The sequence below is a fragment of the Odocoileus virginianus genome, chromosome 14, assembly GCF_023699985.2.
Source record: "Odocoileus virginianus isolate 20LAN1187 ecotype Illinois chromosome 14, Ovbor_1.2, whole genome shotgun sequence".
Lineage (NCBI taxonomy): Eukaryota > Metazoa > Chordata > Mammalia > Artiodactyla > Cervidae > Odocoileus > Odocoileus virginianus.
The window spans coordinates 30,957,540-30,978,890 of record NC_069687.1 but is presented as its reverse complement, the minus strand read 5'-3'; the positions used below and the strand labels follow the sequence as shown (position 1 = coordinate 30,978,890).

At 37.7% G+C, this 21,351-nt stretch overlaps 1 protein-coding gene and 1 long non-coding RNA gene across 5 annotated transcripts in view; one reads left to right on the top strand and one right to left on the bottom strand.

Moving 5' to 3' along the window:
- SPEF2 (sperm flagellar 2) overlaps nucleotides 1-484 on the bottom strand; it is a 183,056-nt gene extending 182,572 nt beyond the window's left edge. The window contains exon 1 of one of the 2 annotated variants that reach the window (XM_070476571.1): nucleotides 334-484. In XM_070476571.1, coding sequence (XP_070332672.1) covers nucleotides 334-391 — 58 coding nt within the window. In that variant the 5' untranslated portion in view covers nucleotides 392-484. The remainder of the gene's footprint in view (nucleotides 1-333) is intronic. The other variant, XM_070476575.1, reaches the window with a different exon arrangement.
- Nucleotides 483-19,940, top strand: LOC110133582 (uncharacterized). Of its 3 annotated transcripts, XR_011491190.1 has the most exons (5): nucleotides 498-583; nucleotides 1,051-1,193; nucleotides 8,116-8,247; nucleotides 12,370-12,473; nucleotides 18,869-19,940. It is a non-coding gene; the product is annotated as an uncharacterized lncRNA (long non-coding RNA). The 3 variants fall into 3 exon arrangements; XR_011491188.1 differs by lacking the exons at nucleotides 12,370-12,473; nucleotides 18,869-19,940 and adding an exon at nucleotides 10,355-12,363 and having other exon boundaries at nucleotides 483-583; XR_011491189.1 differs by lacking the exons at nucleotides 12,370-12,473; nucleotides 18,869-19,940 and adding an exon at nucleotides 10,355-12,363 and having other exon boundaries at nucleotides 498-587.
- Nucleotides 19,941-21,351: the final 1,411 nt, after the last annotated feature.

Sequence of the window (21,351 nt, the reverse complement as noted above, 5' to 3'; positions counted from 1 at the left end):
TTCGCTGGTTTGCCAGGACACCACGCTTCTGAGAGTGTGAAAGGAGCAAAGTCAGGGCTAGACTAGAGTCCAGAAAGTTCTTCTCTCCATCGGAGCAAGGGCGCCCTCCCTAAAGCCTCAGAACCATGGTAGGACAGAACCCACGGGGCTGGGACCACCGTGATGATGGGCATACTCAGAGCCGAGCGGCAGAGTGGAGACGCGAGGCTCCGCGGTGGCTGAGGTGAGCCAGAGCCGGCAGCTAGCCTGCCCCGCCAGACTCCATCAGCTCCCCGCGCCCCAGGCTCCGTTCCCCTTCGCCCCCGGTCCGCTCGCCCAGGCTGTGTCACTCACTCACGGTCTGGGACACCTTCAGTTCCTGGTTGAGCCACTGGCACAGGATCTCCGACATGGTTCGGCCTGTGCCTCCCACCGCACGCAGGTGCCAGGAACACGCGGGAAACCTAGCCCGCCTGCCTGCCTGCGTCCTCCTGTTGCCAAGGGCGACCCGTTGCTAAGGAAGCGTATTCAGGCCGGAGCTGGGAGAAGAGGGGTGCCAGGGCTCAGCCCAGGAGGACAGAAAATCGTGGCCTGCCCCCTGCTGGTAGGTAAGACCGGGATGTGCGCAGGCGCGGTGGTGCGCGCTGGGGGAAGGCGTTGGAGCGCTATTAACACAACAGCCCGGAGACGTTTGCAGGGTCGGTGTGTGGAGGAGGAGAGGCAAGGAAACCCTTCGAAAGAGAGAATCTTGATTGAAGGGGATTTTTTTTCCTTCCTGTTTACCTCCTAAAGAAACTTATGGGAGCCCCTGCTCCAATGACCTCAGTTTTGTCTTTAACTTACAAATTGCCGGTTTTAATTGCTGTATTATATGGACTACCCAAGCAGGGACTGAATAGGTCTTATAAAACTTCTGGTCCCAGAACTGGTAGAGGTCCTGACCTGTAGCAAACTTTCAATAATTTTTGTTGGTGGTGGTGACAGAAGTAACATTCAGGGTAATTCATATCTTTATATTGTTTTGAGAGATGAGTAATGAATTTCTTTTCTGATCATTTTTTTTCCTTCCAGGTATTATTTTAAATCGTATTTTGGGAAAGATTCTCACCTTGACCAAACCTGAGTCAGACTCCTCTGAGTCCTCTTCTCCCTGAGGTCCTACCTTGAACTCTGTCCTTGGCTCCTTTGTCGAGTTTTGGCAAAAATTCTGCTGGGTGAGTTTAGTGAAAATCCACCACCCTCCATATCTGATCTAGTTCCCTGTCCCTGACCCTTGATAGCTGATCATTCTGGCCTGTTTTCTGCAAATATCCTGTCTAGTCAGTTTAGTCTTTAACTCTGATGTTTCCTCTTAGAAGTTTTCCATCCAAAGACCTCAAATGCACTCCTTGGCTGTAAATCCCCACTTTTCCTTATTATATTCAGAACTGAGCCCTATCTCTATCCACTATTGCAAAACCCCATTGCAGTAGTCCCTTCAATAAAGTCTTATGGTCTTTAACAACAGCAAGAAAAATTCTCCTTTAATAATTTCTAAAAGTTTAGATGGAATAATGGAAAAATTATTTACATATATAATGTGCTTAATCACTCAGTTGAGTCTGACTCTTTGCGACCCCATGGACTGTAGCCCTCCAAGCTCCTCTGTCCATGGGGATTACTCTAGGCAAGGATACTGGAGTGGGTTCCCATGCCCTCCTCCAGGGGATCTTGCCAACCCAGGGATTGAACCCAGGTCTCTTGCATTGCAGGCGATTCTTTACTATCTGAGTCACCAGGGAAGCCAACATATATAATAGTATACATATATGTGTGTGTGTACATATGTGTGTGTCAGAAATATAAGTAATTTCTCCTCCAAAGCTTGAATTCATCAAATTCTTTTAAACTGTAAGAATGATGACAGTAATGTCCTAATAGGTGAAATTTCTCTTAAAATTAATCTGAAATTGATCTGTGTGTCCTGATTGGATAAATGTTTAGTACCTATACACTGTGGAATATTACTCAGCCATTAAAAAGAATTCATTTGAATCAGTTCTAATGAGATGGATGAAACTGGAGCCCATTATACAGAGTGAAGTAAGCCAGAAAGATAAAGACCAATACAGTATACTAACACATATATATGGAATTTAGAAAGATGGTAATGATAACCCTATATGCAAAACAGAAAAAGAGACACAGATGTACAGAACAGACTTTTGGACTCTGTGGGAGAAGGTGAGGGTGGGATGTTGTGAGAGAACAGCATCGAAACATGTATATTATCAAGGGTGAAACAGATCACCAGCCCAGGTTGGATGCATGAGACAAGTGCTCGGGGCTGGTGCACTGGGGAAGACCCAGAGGGATGGGGTGGGGAGGGACGTGGGAGGGGGGATCGGGATGGGGAATACATGTAAATCCATGGCTGATTCATGTCAATGTTTGGCAAAAACCACTACAATATTGTAAAGTAATTAGCCTCCAACTAATAAAAATAAATGGAAAAAAAAAAGCTTAGTACCATTTCACTGCTGGCTTTACTTAACATTGAAATCTCTCATCTGATGAGTTTATTACACCCAACAGAGTAGGTATAACTACCATGGGAATTTTGAGGAAGATTTTTTGCCAACAGAATTGGAGCCTGATACACTTGATATGCATCATATTAGAGTTATCCAAATTTGAAAGGTTATATTCTAAATAGCCTGTTTAGCTTGGGGGATGCATCTAGTAAACCTTTAAACATTAGAAATATGTCATCTCTGAAAATGCTTCTAAAAGATGAATACCTACCTAGAAATGACCTCCAAGACACTCCTGTGGCTAGTCATCCCAGCTGTACATTTAAATTGAAGACTAATGTTACTCATTTATCAAGAAGTTCCAAGCTTTAAATTCAGCCTGTAGAGCCCAGGAGATAGAAACTATTGTTTTCTAGATTGCTGAGAAAATTGCTTTTGGGGGACGATGTAGATGAAGGCACATCAAGTTCCACAACTGCTCCAGAATAAAATGTCTGAGCTCATAAGGCGTCCATAGATATATGCTATTATTCCCACATCAGAGCAAAATATTTCTGTGCCATCTAGAGGAGCTGTTTGGTTGTTGCTTATTGTTTTGTTTCAGTTATTTGTAGTGTTTGTCTCTGGAACCCAGCTCCAAACAACGTAATCTGCCAATGCAATATTTTGGAAAAGAAGTTTATATACAGAATTTAGATAAACGAGGAAGAGATGCTGCAAAATTAAGGCACAGTTATTTTTTTTTCCACCAAAAAAAGCACATTTCAGTTCCTAAACTATTCAACTTGAAAATGATCTGACATTAAAATATTAATGAAAAAGTTAGAGCTATTATTGAAACACATGCATTATATTGTGTGTTTTTTCTTGAAATGGCTAGCTTACTTAGTATTCCAATTTTACTGTTCAATCAATTGAATTTCCATTGAAATCTCAGCTCTGGATAAGGTTTGTAGCACTGCTCATGCTGTTATTTTTCATCAACATGATTTATGACTTGGTTTCTGCATGTGGAATCAGTTGGGAGAGGAGATGATTATAAAAAATGGACAGTTTCCCATCTGTTCTTGAGATGGCACCCTGATTGTTTTTTAATTGAAAATTTTAGGGTATCTGGAGCTTGCATTTAATTGCAACCATTACAGCCAGTTTAAAACTTAATTGAAAATTTATTTTTTAAAATATTCTTTATAAATCCTTATTTCTCCTTTGCAAATAGTGAAGCATGGATGATAAAGAATTATTTTGACACCACACCACTTTGGGTTGAAAAGTGCTATGGTGTACTGAAATGAAATACACCGTATATTTTTTAAAAAAAGAAGTGTAGCATTTTTTCAGAATAGAATTTTACACTATCAATAAAGCCCAAGATTTGAAACCAGATACACCTGGCCCCAGTGAAGAGCTGACTCATTGAAAAAGATCCTGATGCTGGGAAAGATTGAAAGCAGGAGGAGAAGGGAACAACAAAGGATGAGATGGTTGGATGGCATCACCGACTCGATGGACATGAGTTTGAGCAAACTCCAGGAGATGGTGAAGGACAGGGAAGCCTGGTGTTGTGCTGCAGTCCATGGGGTTGCAAAGAGACACAACTGAGCAACTGAACACCACCACCACCTGGCCCCAGATAACTGCTCATGATCTGACAGGCTCTTTGACTTTGGAAAAACTTCTTAACCCCTGAGGCTCAGTTCCTTATCTGTAGAACAAGGACATCAATATTTGTTTGACAGACTTGTGAGAATTAAATGAGAAATTGCACATATTAATGTCTGGCTTACAGTAGATGCTAAGCATTTCTTTCCTTTTCTCCTAAAGCTATATAAAATTTTCCATTACATGGCTAGTTGGCTTAGTTTTGAATAGTTTGGACTTGTTTATAGCATTTCAAGAAGTTTTTGAGGCCTTTGTTTCCTAAATCTGCTTTGATTTTATTAATGACTAATTAAGTGTTTATATATACATAAGTACATACATACTGAAGGATTTTTAGAAAATCTTATGTGGTCTTTTATGTGTGTGTTGCATGCATTTCTTCATTTCTCTCTCATCACCTTCAGATCATTCTCTCATTCCTTCTCCTCAGCCTGTTTTGCAATGTCCATGCTCACTTTATATTAGTTAATTCAACAAATATTTTCCCGGTGTCCACAATAAGCAGCCAAGCTAGATTTCCCTGTCCCTTCCCCTCTAGTCACTCTCTGCAACCAGTCCCGTTCATATTCCTTCTCTATTTTTCAACTCAGGCACTTCCATTGATTTAACTAGAGCAGCATTTACAGACTGTGCGTTTTGACTTCTTAAAAGAATATGTAATTTCTGTGAAGGATCATGCTGGAATTCTTTATAAATGAAAGAGTGAAGAATAAAACAGAATAGAAAATATCAGAGGGCACTTCATGAAGGAGTGTTAATGTGAAATGAGGGTGGAGACATTTTTGGAGTCAGTGTCCTGGAGGATAAAGGCCCCACTGGAGGCTGTTTACGATGTAGCCTGAATGCAGACTTAATTGGGAGCCACAAATTCCCTTTGCACAGCTTGCACACATTTCTTCACTAGATCCCACTTTTCTCATCTCTGCATCTTCTTTTGGCCAAAAAAAAAAACAAAAAAAGAGGGACTTTCTGTCTCAGCCCATCCTTAATTGAGGATCCAGCTCATCAGTTACCACCTTCACAAAACCTCCTATTCTCTCCATGTCCCTAATTCCTTCTCTCTTCTGAAAGCTCAGAATAAGTACTCTCCTTTCGACTTCCTTCCAAGACACCTACCTCTTACCAACTACCCACAACTTGGCCAACAACTCAGTTTGGCAATCTTCTACAAGTCTTTCTCAACACATTTTCAAACAGGTATTGATTTAGGTTCATATTATTTGTGGCAAATAGCAGTTATGCTGTTAAAGTTTAATTCTGTTTCAAAATTCTTAAAGTCTTTTCTATTGAAGCAGATGTGACCTTTCCTTCAATGTGTCATATTTTCCAGGCCCACATGATTTGTCTTATATATCGATTGGCTTTCTTAAGCAAACATTTAAATTTTCAATCTTAGAGAGCAATCAGATTTGAAACAAAATCAAATTACAAAGAAACAAAATGAGACAAAATACTAGGTACCTTACGAGAAAAAGTGAGTCATATGTTCTAAGACTGAGATAAACCGAAGTTCATTTATCAGAATTCATGCTTTAATTTCTTACATATTGAAGTTTTCAGAGAAGCCAAACCACCCTTTAGTATCTTAAATTTAAGGTTGTGAATTCCTGTTTTACTTTTTCCTTACTCAGAAAAAAGTTATATTTTACTAGTAAACCTTTTTAGTTTTGCTGAATGTGATCAAATTAAATGGACATTTCTCCAAGGAAGACATACAGATGGCCAAAAAGGACATGAAAACATGCTCAACATCACTAAATATTAGAGAAATGTAAGTCAAAACTACAATGAGGTATTACCCCACACCAGTCAGAATGGCCATCATCAAAACATCTACAAATAATAAATGCTGGAGAGGGTGTGGAGAAAAGGCAACTCTCCTACACTGTTAGTAGGGATGTAAATTGATACAATGATTATGGAGAACAGTAGGGAGATTCCTTGAAAAACTAGATATAGATCTAGGATATAATTCAGCTATCCTATTCCAGGCATATATCCAGAGAAAACCATAATTTGAAAATATAGGCATCCTGTTGTTCATTGCAGTATTATTTATAATAGCCAACACATGGAAGCAACCTAAATATCCATCAACAGAGGAGTGGGTATTGATGTGATACATGTATACAATGGAATATTACTCAGCCATAAAAAGAATGAAATAATGCCATTTGCAGCAACATGTATGGATTTAGGGATTGTCACATTGAGAGAAGTAAGTTGGACAAAGCCAAATGTCACATGATATCGCTAATATGTAGGATCTTAAAAAAATGGTACAAATGAACTAATTTATAAAACAGAGACAGAGTCAAAGACGTAGAAAACAAGCTTATAGCTAACAGTGGGGAAAAGAGGGGAAGAATAATTTGAAGATTGGGATTGATATATATATACACTACTATATATAAAATAGATAACTAATAAGGACCTACTGTGGGTTTCCCTGGTGGCTCAGAGGTAAAGAATCTGCCTGCCAATGCAGGAGACACAGATTCCATCCCTGGGTCGGGAACATCCCTGGAGAAGGAAATGGCAACCCACTCCAGTATTCTTACCTGAGAGAGGCCATGGACAGAGGAGTCTGGTGGGCTACAGTCGGTGGACCCGTGAAGAGTCAGACATGACTTAGTAAGTAAAACAACAACACCACGAAGGACCTACTGTATAGCACAGGGGGCTTGACCCTATATTCTGTAATGAGCTATATGGGACATGAATCAAAAAAATGTAGCTATACGTATAACTGATTCACTTTGCTGTGTGCCTGAAAGTAACACTACATTGTAAACCAACTATACTCCAATAAAATTATATACATATAAATATATGCAATCTTATTTGTCATACCCCTAATAATAAAAGCAAAATCTGGCAGAACTAAAGGAAAATCAAAATTATATAAAATTAAAATAAAGAGTATATACAATTATAGTTGAGACTTTAAAACTTTACTTTTAACAATTGATGAAGTAGAAAAAATATTCTTTAAGGTGTAGAAAACTTGAAAAACACTATATCAATCAAATTAATATGACATATTTATAAAATGATATGAAAGGAAGCATTCATCAAAGGCTGATTACACAGTAATACAACTAGAAATGGGGGTGCTATAGATTAGGTTCACTCTGATGACTTCAAAAACCACATCGAGAAAATTACTTTTAGTTTTTCTTCCCACTGTGAATCTATATTGTCATCATGATGCATTAGGTTCTACACAGTTGAGCTCTCATTGTTTTTTCAAACTTCATCTTATCACATTTTTTATTTGTACCTTTTCAAATATGTTATCAAAAATTTCATAATCATTTTCCTAGATTACTAGAGAAACGTTTATTGAATTATGTAATATTTTTATTCAAAGGAAATAACAGTACTAATTCTATAGGAAATATGGGATTTCCTATAGAAGGAAAGAAATATGATAGCAGAATTTCAGTCATATGTGCACTTCATTAAATAAGATATAACTATATTATAGTTACTGCCCTCTTGATTATTTGTTTATTTTTATCTTGTTTTTTCTTTGTATGCTTTTTTTTATGGAGGGAACTTATATGAATTGACAGAGAAATAACATAAAACTGAATTTCTTCGTAATGGTTTATAAAACCAGAATGACAATTCCCTTTCATTTAGCTAGAATGAAGGAAGGATGTGTGCTCTATGCTCCAAGTGTGATTGCAATTGCCAGACTCTTGGATTTTACCAACTGGTAATATTCCAAAAGCAAATTTGAAAAACAATGTAATGTTGCCATTTTTTTTTTCAAGTAAGAACCTAAAAACAAATATCATATCTTTTCTGGCCATTATTTCACATGAGAAAGAATATTTTCCAAGGAAAGAAATATGAATCAGAAAATTTGAGAATGAAGAACCATACTTTATATTGAATAGACTTTATGAAAAGCCCACAGTATGTCATCAGAGACTTGTGAATGTCTTTACAGATTGGACCTACAGTTGTCAAAACTCTGTTCCAGGACCTGACACTTTGGTATCTCTTGAACGTGGATCCCTAATCTCCATGGTGTTTGCAACCTTTCCACATTGGAATGTTCAAGAGCTACAAGATACTGTATGTGAGTGTACACATTAATGGAAAATTATCTGTGGATACTTTTTTCAGCCTTAGCCAGTTTCTTTTTGTTTTTCTTTTTGGAGTATTAAGTATCTTTCTATGTCTTCCAAAAGAATGAATACAGGGTTAAATGTTGGGTGGGGGATATTTTTAAGGTTACTTGAAGACTACAAGCTTTCATAGAATTTGAAGGTCTTCTATAGAATCTATTGACACCTCAGTCACAAATTCTACTGGAGAATTCCACATTGTAGGAGACAATTGCCTGTAGCAAGTCAAATCCCCAAGGAGAAAAAAATGGTTTTCAGATTATGCACCCCTTGGGAGACAACTGAATTCTTACAGTACTAAACTGGAGGCTTTAAATCATGTTATTTTGAATTGCATCTGGAAGTCCAATCCTAAGTAAGACCTGTACTTGCTCTGGCTACTAGCAATTTCCATGCCATATTTTATATATGCGTTCTAAGCATGTGATTAAACTGTCAAATCCTCCAAAAGTCTGAGAACACTGGCCAGAGTCAGACCAAAGAGATCCAGACATTTAAATGAAGCATGAAATTAACTTCAATTTTCTTACTTAGTTATTATATACGGTATTTCACCAAGTTAATAGCAGGTCTTCAAAAACGTTATTTATTCCAAACCACTCAAATATGAGGAAGTCAACAGTGATGAAATGATAATGAAAATGCACCCATATTTGTTAAGAAATTGATTTTTTATGCCTAATTAGTTTTTGAAAAGTGGAACTCTGTGTTCAAGTACTGTTAATTTGATATATTTACCAGATGGATCTCTTTTATATTAAATTCCTACTGGTTTACCAAATAATAGCTATTAAAGATACTTAGGGTGTGTCAAAGACAAAGCAGGATTTTAATAGCATCAGGAAATTAATGATTGTAATGTATGCTAGAATTTTGATGAAGTGATGACCAACAATTATATTAAGTTCCACTGCTTTGAAAATAGCATTATTTCATTAGTCAAGAATGAATGTTTATTCTGACACAAGGTTCATGAGGACAAGTCTAGTGCATATGAATTTAAATAATTTGGCAGTCAAAAATGGAGATATTCTGTATCAGGAAGTCACATCCAAAGAATGGATTCTATCTTTGCTTCTTCATGCTAGCTCCTAACAATTTCCATATTATATTCTTGGATATGTTTTTACACACACATATGTACTTACATATGTGTGTGTATAAAACCTTGCATAAAAAGTGAAAAGAGAAGAAAACACCGTGCTTATTTCTAGTACAGGTTGAAAATGCATGAGTATCTGGAAGCGAAGAATAGACTGAGATTAAGTAAAAAGCTTGTTAAAATATAAGTCCAAGTCCAATGTTCCATCACATAACTCTAAAAACTGCTTTTCTTTGAGTATTTGAAGTTTTTAGAAATCAGGAGCCCTCTATTAACCCAAAGGCCATTGGAAACTTGAGGGATCACATTTTATATCTTATTCCACTTACACTGTATTTTTATGTGAATGTCTTGAAAGAGATAAGCAGAAAACAGGATGCCAGGAAGTTGTTGATGAGCTGAATATAATGAAAGGGGTAGTAATCCTGGAAATGGAAGGCGGGACTGATGAAAGAAAGAAGGAAAAGTACAGACAAACTTTTATCCCTTACAAAATTTACATAAGATTAAGACTGGGGTCAAGAGATGTGATATAAGGGAAAAATCAAACAAATTCTGAATAAAATATAATATTGTGCTTAGCTGCTCAGTTGTGTCCAACTCCCTGTGGCCCCATGGACTGTAGCCCACCAGGTTCCTCTGTCTATGGGATTTTCCAGCCAAGAATACTGGAGCTGGTTGCCATTTCCTCCTCCAGGGGATCATCCCAACCCAAGAGATGCAAAAACCTACATCTCTTGCATCTCCTGCATTGGCAGGCAGATTCTTTACTACTAGCACAATCTGGTAAGCCCAAAATATAATATTAGGACTCCCAGAATTGGTATTCACTTTGAACAATCATGAATTACTGCATGATGTGTGGGGAAGGTAACGAGCCAAAAGAACCTTCTGTCAGGGAATGGGCAGAAAAACTCAAAGATGAATGATGTAATATATGTCTTTCTCCATTATAGACAAGCGTGCAACATGTGGCAAGAGAGGGAAAATTCAAGAACTGAATGGAGAAAAAGCTGTGTTTTTTTTTTTTTAATTAACCCAATTACAACTTGATGTTGACTTGGTATTTTTCTCAGATGCCTTACACATGTTATGGAAATAGCTAATGAGGAAGAAGGCCAAAGATGGAAAATCTGATATGGCAATTTTCTTTTGCTAAAAACATCAATCATGTAATTATTATCAACAAAAAATGCCAAGTAATTGAATTTCTATATGTAATATGAATCATTGCAAGTCCTCACTATTTCTTTGTGAATTTACCAACTGACTATGCATTCCTCTCCAAACCTACAAACTTATTGGCAACATAGAACCCAGAGATAAGTTAGTTTAACCAAATTTATCATTCTAAAGTTTCTGCAAAATTGAAGAACAGAATCTGAATCCTTGATGTAAATTCAGTTGCCTCAAAGTACTCCCTTTCGGCTAAAAGATTTCACCTACAACCTCAGAGAAATGCTGAGAAAACTAACTTGATTTTTGCATATTTTTCATCTTTCAGAGACTTGGTGGTATGGGCAAAGTCATCCAAAAACAAACCAACAACCAAAAAACTGCCAAGCTTTAGGACAGTTGTATGTATCAGACTTTCATTTATACAACCTGTGTGGTGCTAGAACTGAAATAAAAAAAATAACATAAAAACAAATGAAAGGCGCTAAAACGTGATATGGTCTAACTATAGGACATTTTGGAACAGGCAGAACTATGGAGACAGTATAAAGATCAGTGGTTGCCAGGGTTTGAGGAGAGGGAAAGATGAATATATGGAGCACTTATTCATCAGAATAAGAGGATTTTGGAGGCAGTGAAAATACTGATAATATAATGGTGGCTACACAACATTACGTATTTATCAAAACTCCTTCCCAGGTGGCGCTAGGGTAAAGGTGGATCCGTGGGCACCCTCCTCGTGCCCATGCAGGAGACTATAGGGTTTCTATTCCTAGTTGGGGAAGAGCCCCTGGAGGAGGAAATGGCACTCCACTCCAGTGTTCTTGCATGGAAAATTCCATGGGCAAAGGAGCTTGGTGGGTTACAGCCCATGCAGCCGCAAAGAGTCAGACAGGGCTGCGAGACTGAGCAAATATGAGAACAGAGACAATGCAACACACAAAGTGAACCCTAATGTAAACTATGAACTTTGGGTGATTAAAAACAAGCAAAACCACTAACAAAATTAACTCTTTTCCCACAAAATATGTACTTGGAAAGGAACCAGTCCACGTCCATGTGCTTTGTTGCTCAGTCGTTGCTGACTCTTCACGATCCCATGGACTGTAGCCCGCCAGGCTCCTCTGTCCATGGGGATTCTCCAGGCAAGAATACTGGAGTGGGTTGCCATGCCTTCCTCCAGGGGATCTTCCCAATCAAGGGATTGAATCCAGGTCTCCTCTATTGCAGATGGAATCTTTACCATCTGAGCCAATCAATGCATCAGAAACAAAATCACAACACAAATTACAAAATATTTGAAACTGAGCAGCACTTAAAGAACTACATATAAAAAACTGTGAGATGTAACTAAAATAATATTTACCAGAAAGTTTATTGCCTAAAATAAATATCTTAGAAAATAAAAAGTTTGGAAATCAATGAGTCTAGGACTTTCTGAAGAAATTGGAAATTAAAAATAAGTTTTTTTTTAAAGAACAAACTAATGTGCTAAGATATAAAGTATTTGTAAAAATAGATCTGATCAAATTAGAAGCATGCATATCTATAAAAAGGTCTCTGTGACTGTGAATTATTAGAGTTATTTAAGTGTAAGGAGGTAATGGAAACATATTTTATCTATTTAGGGTCTAGAGATCTGTTTTGTAGTTCTTTTCATAGAAAAGACTAGGTATTGTGTCACTTGTGGTTCACTTTGCTCTTCTGGACCTTAATTATTTAATTAATGTGAAATGAAGAATTTGGAGAAAAAGTCACACCTAGTCACATCTCTTCTGGGATTCTGCTTTTCCAGGGCCTTTGTGGAGGCAACACTTTGCCTAATATAATATTCAGCATACATAGTGTAGTTATCGCGTGAACCACTAGTGTCTGCTCGGGAGCCTGGAAACTGAAACAGTGAGTTATGTTACACAGTACCTATTATTATTATGGCCAGTAGCAGCAGTGGTGGTGGGGTAATGGGCGGTGTAAAATTTATAGTGAATATAATTCACTTGGTACTATTATTTCCTTTGTGTGGTCACAATTAGTTCATAACTAAATTCTCAGCACTAAAATCCAAACTTTCCCCTCTTTGCAACATTTTCAGTAAAATGTATAACTCTCTTCCAAGGCAGGCTATATTAATAGAAGTTTCAAGTTGCTCCTAAGTGTTCCTAGGGCAAAGCAACTGACAATTGTTTTGTTAAATCAGTGTCATGTTCACTTACTTAAGGAGATTCTGGTCTGAAAAAATAGTAAGGCAGGCTGTTTCATTTCTCTTACAAGAATAGAATAAAATTTTTTTTCAAAGCTAGAGAAGATTTCACAGTGCATTTTCGCTCACAATGGAGAGAAATCTTCCTTCACTATTTCTTGCTCCTTCCCTTTGGCCTTGCTGTAAAAAGGATAAATTGACAGTTGGGAAGAGCACACCAGGGAACCTACTTTTTCTCCCCTCTGTTCTCTTGTAAACCAATGTCTGTTCTCTGTAAACCAATGGTTCTCCTAGTGTTGTCAGAGACGCTTTCAGGGGCATCACAGCGATCTTCCTAGTAATTCTACGTAAGATGTTGCTTCCTCTTTCTTGCTCGTCCTCCCGTGAGTGTACAGTGGGGTTTTCCACAGCTGTGTGACACGTAATGTGGTGTCCCAGGTGGTGCGGTGGTGAAGAATCTGCCTGCCAGTTCAGGAGAGGTGGGCTCAATCCCTGGGTCTGGAAGATCCCCTGGATTAGGAAATGACAAAATGGCTCCACTATTCTTGCCTGGGAAATTCCATAGTCAGAGGAGCCTGGCAAGCTACAATCTGTGGGGCCACAAAGAGTCAGACACATCTCAGCGACTGAGCACATGACAAGTCATGTCACAACAGTTTGAATATGGAAGCAGACGGGAGAATCTTGCTGTCTTCTATCAAACCAGAGGTTGAAAACATTTGCATAAATACAAAATAATGCCACTCTTCCCACAAAATATTTCTTTGATCATATATGTTTCATAAACACATTATTTTTGTTAATATGTCAAGGGTTTGTTATCTATATACTAACATATTATACATCATTTTAATGTAGTATATATTTATATACTTATGTAAATAATTATGCTTCAATTAAACTAATATAATTTTTATATATTTTTATTATATATAATGTATTTAATATATTTTCATGCAAGTTCATAACCAATCTATATTATATGAATACTTTAAATTTGCATTTTAATTTCAAAGGTAGTAAATATTGATAGATAAGAATCCACATTAGCAAAAATTCTTTATAAAGTTTAAGAGTTCCTGAGATCAAAAATTTGACAACTACCACAGTAAGTATTTCCTTTGGTAGCAAAGAGGAAAAATAGAAAACAGATGAATCCAAAATCCAGAGAAAAGGGAAAAGTCACTTAGATGCTGAACTAACCCCAAAGAAGAAGCTAAAGTACTTGGAAAATCTCTCCCAACCTCCATAATGGTTTAGACTCAATGTAAGCAGCAAATAAACTCTCTAATTCAAAATCATGTATGAGGGACTTCCCCGGTGGTCCAGTGGTTAAGACTCAACACTTCCACTGCAGGGGACACGGGTTTGGGGAACTAGGATCCCACATGCCAGGTGGGTGAAACAACCCTGAATCTTCATTAGAATGACTAATGCTGAAGCTCCAATACTTTGGCCACCTGAGGCGAAGAGTCAACTTATTTGAAAAGACCCTGTAGCTGCGAAAGATAGAGGGCAGGAAGAGAAGTGGATAACAGAGGACGAGATGGTTGGATGGCATCACCAACTCAATGGACATGAGTTTGAGCAAGCTCTGGGAGATGGTAAAGGACATGGAAACCTGGTGTGCTGCAGTCCATGGGGTCACGAAGAGTCAGACATGACTGAGCGACTGAATAACAACAATAACATTAGCCTGGGGTAAATAAAATGAATGGAGAATTAAGTAAGGATAAATGGGAAAGTGCTCAAGCTAGAGTCTAGATTTTCAATGCCATATAATGTATTCTTACTGCTTATCTTGAAAGACAATATTTGCTTAAAGCCCCATGCATTTGTGTATTTTAAATGTTTGGGTTGTCGTATATGTGGCATCTGTGTATATGGTTTAAAGATTACTGATCAGAACATGTTGCCCTGTCCTTCAGTCCTGGATGGAATTGTAGTATAGGTTCAGAGCAGACATCTGGAGTCAGGCTTGGGAGGTTGAATCCTAGTCTTTCAAGTTATTTAATTTCTTTGTCTATACTATGGGGTTAATAACAATAGCAGCTCTGCCATGGGGTTGTCATCGTGATGATAATCCTTGTGGCTACTTGATAAATGTTTAGCACAGCGCCTGGACCACAGTGGGTTCCCTACACTTGTTGGGTTAGCAAATAAGTGAAACCAGAGCTGGCCAGGTTAAACACCAGGTAAAAACAAGGGCATAGTCTGTGAAGCAAACATAACATGGCGGGGTTGGGGGTCAGGGGCAGCTAAGTAGGGAAAGCAGATGGCAGCCTCTGGGGTTAGAATGACTGGGTGTGCACAGTCCCAACAGCGAGTCGTCAAAGCCCAAGGAACCAAAGAGGCTACATGACAGAGATGTGCTCGTTGTTTCTGTCGTGTCTGCCTCTCTGTGACCCTACAGACTGTAGCCTGTCAGACTCCTCTGTCCGTGGGGTTCTCCAGGCAAGAATACTGGGGCGGGTTGCCATGCGCTCCTCCGAGGGATCTTCCTGACCCAGGGATCCAACCCCAGTCTCCTGTGTCACCAGCCTTGCAGATGGATTCTTCGCCACTGAGCCAGTGGGGAAACCCAACTGAGAGGGGAGGGGCTGGGGGAAAAAGTGTTGCTCCCAATAGACTCTCATGAGAAATGTTTCACAGAGATTGAGCTTGGTGTGAAGGCCTGCAGGGGAAGAGACGCAACCCTCTGAACCCCCAAATCTACTCTTCCAGTTATAAAAAATTGCCACCACTGCTTGATGCCATATATTCAAACCATGCACATCACACCATTTCCTTTTACTATATCATTCCCAAATTCTGTCCCAATGTGCTGAAAAAATATATTTGAAATATTCTGAAGTCCAAAGAAGAGACTTTTAAAAAAGTCATGCCACATTTCTTTTCCAGGGGAATTTTAATTAAGTTTGAAAAAAAGAAACTTTGATTTACTCTGGCATTTATATAAATCTGTTCTAATTTCATTAAGTATTCCAAACGCTTTTGAAAACACCCTTATTGTTTTATACAATAGTTAAATGTTAATTAAATGTGCTATTTATTTAATTAATGTTGTTCAAAAATAGAGTCTTGCCAACGTATATTAAATGTATAATTAGCAGCTTGGCGCATATAATTATTTACATATTGTTTCAAACAAATACTTGTAACCACTGTGTATTCAGAAGTAAATAATGGACTTCATATTTTAACATCAGACACAATTTAATTTCCTGTAATTAAAATGTCACAATAGCTATACTCCAGATTGCAATGGAAATTCTTCTATTTCTGCAAAGCTTTATATAGTTGAGGTAGGAGGAGTTATTCTCCAAGCACAAAGTGCCTATTGCTTTTCCACTCAAATACAAGATCAAGTCACCATGTCGTAGGCTCGCATTCTGGGAAACTGACCCAAAAGGACAATGCAGATAGTGGAATGCAGTTTATTATACCGGTGGGCCCAAAGCAGAGTCTCCTCTTAGCCAAGGACCTGGATCAGTTTTTTGTGAAAACCTTATACAGGCTAAGCGTACGTGCCCAAACCCACCTACACAAATTCTCTGAAACTAGTCTGAACAAAGGAAAAGAAAGATAGAATCAAAGTTAAACCATGATTTGTATGCCTTAAACCCGTGATTTGTATGCCTTAAGCCTAGATAGTTAACAGTGGACAATTATCAATAGGCCTGTGGTCATACCCCAATAAGCATAATAGAGTTTATGAATCTATTCGGTTACACAGATAATTAGGGTATTCTTTTAGGTGACAGGAGAGTCTAGGTATGACCCCTGGGGCTCTTCCATCCGGGGGGTCTGGTTTTCCAGTTGGTATGACATTTCCATAGATACTGGGCATAGAGCTCAAAGTCCACAGTCCCGCCCAAGATGGAGTCCTGCTTTCAAGATGGAGCCTATTCTGTCTGTTTCCTCCTTCAACCATCTTTAAGCTTATCATGTAACTCCAGAATAGCAGGTAAACTTTTAGAGCAAGATTAACTTTCTAGTATGCACACTTCCAGTAGTAAGGATCCAGTAAATGTCCAGGTAATGATTATAATGGGCACCCTTCTTCTAGGAGCAAAGTGGAGGAGCACAGTCTTTCAGAAGTTTCAAGACAAGTTCTTCTCAGTGGTATATAAAGAAATGCTGAGGCTTTTTATGCAATACTAGGAAGTGGCTTGTCTTCTGTTCCTCTTTAAGAACAATGTGAAATAAATATCCTATATTAACACATATATGTGGAATCTGAAAATGCTTAGTATAGGTGATCTTATTTACAAAGGGAAATAGATACACAAATGTAGAGAACAAACGTATGGATGCCAAAGGCAGAAGGGTGGGGTGGGATGAATTGGGAGATGAGGTCTGACAAATATGCACTATTAATATCATGTATAAAAGATAACTAATAAGTAACTACTGTTTGGGTAGGGACCTCTACTCAGTGCTTTGTGGTGAGCTAAATGGGAAGGAAATTCAGGAGAAAGGAGGTGTATACATAGAGCTAATTCACTTTGCTGTACAGTGGAAACGAACACAATATTGTAAAGCAACTATACTGCAATGAAAATTAAAAGAAATAAATGAAATAACTGTGTTCCTGTTCAGGAATTCTGCGCTTGACCTACTCTGCAAAAACCCCAAACTCTCTTTGTCCAACAATTAAATATTGTTCAACAATTAAATTTTGAAAGTAGAATATAAAGAACAGTGGGAAAAGTTAAATATGTATATTTGCTTTTGTTGGGAGATTCACTTGAATTGAATACTTGTACTTTTAAAGTGACATCTCTGCTAAGAATTTGTGAAGTGCTTTGTATGTGTAAAATTTTCAGCAACCTCTGGACTGAAATAAGATCAAGCCAGTCAGTCCTAAAGGAATCAGTCCTGAATATTCATTGGAAGGACTGATGCTGAACCTGAAGCTCCAGTATTTTGGCCACCTGATACAAATTGCTGACTCATTGGAAAAGTCACTGATGCTGGAAAATATTGAAGGCAAAGAAGGGGGACGGTAGAGAGTAAGATGTTTAGAAAGCATCACGGACCAAATGGACATGAACTGAACGAATTCCAGGGGATGTTGGAGGACAGAGGAGTCTCACATGCTTCAGTCCATGGGGTTTGCAAAGAGTCAGACATGACTTAATGACTGAACGACAACTACAATGCTATAATTTACATAATTTCTTTATTTTTAAGAGAAGTATTATGTTTACAAGATATTGCTATTAAAAACATAAATGGGTAAACATTCTCATGTACAATTATTTCTTCATACTTGAGTTGTTGCTTTAGGATAAATTCTCAGAAATAGGTCAAAGGGTATGGGCATTCTCAAGGCCCTTAACACTCAGCTAAAAATTGTTTTCCAAGAATATTGTTCTGATTTACTCTTCCATTAATTGTGTATGAGAATGGCTTTTTCACAGTAACTTTGCCAGCATGAAGTCTCATTAATCAAATGGCAAACTGGCAGAGGTCAACATAGTGAGTGAACTGGTGGTTTAGACACTAAGTCATGTCCGACTCTTGTGACCCCATGGACTGTAGCCTGTCAGGCTTCTCTGTCCATGGAATTCTCCAGGCAAGAATACTGGAGTGTATTGCCATTTCCTTCTCCAGGGGAGTGAACTGGAGGGAGTAAAATTTTGTATGTTTCAGGAGAACAATTTGTCATTGTCTTTCTGAGATGATGCATGCAAGGACCCTAGAAAAATTCAATTACTTACACCAATCACAACAGTTTTTCCTAAGAAAAAATGGATAGTATGTGTAACATGAGCATTTAAAATGCTAATTGTGGTGTTGCAAAATAGTGGGGTAAAAAGCAACTTACATAGGAATTACTGAAGAAACTGTGAAATAGCTGCTAAAGATAAAACTACCTATAAAACTACTAAAGATGTAGAAAAACATTAATGGTGATGAGGTACTAAGCAAAATAATCAACTATCAGTAAAATAAAATTTTTGAATTTTTAAAAACCATATGTTGATTTTAAAGTATGGAAAGAGATATCAAAATGTTAATAATGTGTTTGAGGTGTTTTTTGTTGGTTTTGTTTCTCTCATTATGCTCTTTTTTTATATCTTTCTAGAATGATGCTTTCCCTGATGCTGGGAAGGACTGAAGGTAAAAGGAGAAGGGGGAGACAGAGGATGAAATGGTTAGATAACATCATCAACTCAATGAACATGAATTTGAATAAATTCCCAGAGATAGTGGAGGACAGATGAGCCTAGTGTATTGCAGTCTTCGGGTTCACAAAGAGTTGGACACGACTTAGCAACTGAACAACAACAACAGCATCTTTGTAGAATATATATTTTAAAGAAAGGACATATAAAGATAAAACCCTTATTTCTAAGTCTATAAAATTATGGTCGTTGGTTCAAAAACTTGCCAAACTTTATTATAATTAATGTTAACATTTAAATGCCCTTATTTTCAATATCAATCAAAGCCATTGTTATCAGCTTTGTTTTTATTCTCAGGAAAATGGCTTTTCTTTCTTAATTCTACTAATGTGTTGAATTATTTTGTATCATGCCTTTAACTGCAAGTATGAGGGAATGTAATACTTTATATTTCACCTAACTAGTTTCATGAAAACTCATAAAACCACACAATATTTCCATATGTGAGTATTTCCATATATTTTACCATTAATAGACATTAATTAAATTTTTAAAATAAAAAAACTTTAAGGTATTTAAATACATTAAACTGTGTTGCTCCTGGCAGTCCATCTAATTAGGGAACAAGTCTCTGCCAACTCTATTTCCCAATATTTCCATCCCAATCAAATCAAATTCTTGCTGTGTCAATCTACCCCCTCTGATGCTCCAAATGTGGTCAGTTAACCAGTGACACGGTCATCTCCAGAAAGCTTCTGAAAATGCAAAATCTTCAGCCCCATTTAAGACCCACTGATTGAGACTCTATTGGTAAGTTTCCCAAATAATCTGAATGTATGTTAATATTTGAGAAGCACTGGGCCGGAAGTGATGGAGAATAAACTCTTTCAATCTTCTTCCACTTTTTTTTGTTGGTTTTGATTTGTTGAATGCTATTTAAACCTAACCTTGGTAGTAAAAACAACTATTATAGTACTTTTCTGCCCAGCTTGAAACAATCTTTTTTTTTTTTTTTTGACTGACTGGGGTAAAGTGTGGCTACATAATTTCAAACCAAACAAATCAAGACCAAGCTGAAGTTTTCCTGGAAAATAAAAAGGTGGGAAAAAAAATCACAGACAATTGAATTGCTTAAGTATGCCTGTCAAAACTAGATATATTTTTTCAAGTCATAAGATTTCTTCTGTCTTTATCAGAACAAAACATAGACTCCTGTACATAAGCAATGACTGCATCACAATTTTTGGATGACATTTTCTGCTTCTAAGACTTCTTTCTGGAGAAAATGGGTTCTGTCGAAACTATGCTTTTAAAAGATATGATTATTTCAACTAAATATTTCAACTAGAAATGAAACTAAAACAGAAAAATAACATGCCACTATTTGACCACTTATACTAAACACATCTGGTGGAAAATAATATCCCTGTTTTAAAAGACCACATGGAAAAAATTTTCCTGGAAATCAATGTTAATAAGGCAATATTTTCAATCTTTCCAAGAATTTTGCTACCCTGTATACCTGTAAACAGAGCAACAGGGAGGAAAATGATTATTTTCTTCCAATGAACACAGTGGAAATAATTACTCTACTCAACCTATGAGGAGTACATTGCTAAAAATTCTCTGAAACAAATTCTTCCACGATAGTTGTATCTTTTCTGAGAGGGATTCTTTTTTTGTTTTTGTCTTTTTTTTAAATTTATTTATTTATTTTCCATTTATTTTTATTAGTTGGAGGCTAATTACTTTACAACATTGCAGTGGTTTTTGTCATACATTGAAATGAATTAGCCATGGATTTACATGTATTCCCCGTTCCGGTCCCCCCTCCCACCTCCCTCTCCACCCGATCCCTCTGGGTCTTCCCAGTGCACCAGGCCCGAGCACTTGTCTCATGCATCCAACCTGGGCTGGTGATCTGTTTCACCCTAGATAATATACATGTTTCAATGCTGTTCTCTTGAAACATCCCACCCTCACCTTCTCCCACAGAGTCCACAAGTCTGTTCTATACATCTGAGTCTCTGAGAGGGATTCTTGTGAGCATCCTAGAAGCTGGGTTTTAGATTGCTGATTGGGTGCTGGGAGAAATATCAATATCCTCAGATATGCAGATGACACCACCCTTATGGCAGTAAGTGAAGAGGAACTAAACTAAGGAACCTCTTGGTGAAGGTGAAAAAGGAGAGTGAAAAAACTGGCTTAAAACCCAACATTCAAAAAAACAAAGATCAGGGCATCTGGTCCCATCACTTCATGGCAAATAGATGAGGAAACAATGGAAACAGTGATAAACTTTATTTTCTTGGGCTCCAAAATCACTGCAGATGGTGACTGCAGCCATGAAATTAAAAGCCCCTTGCTCCTTGGAAGAAAAACTATGACGAGCCTAGACAACAAATTAAAAAGCAGAGACATTATTTTGCTGACAAACTTCCAT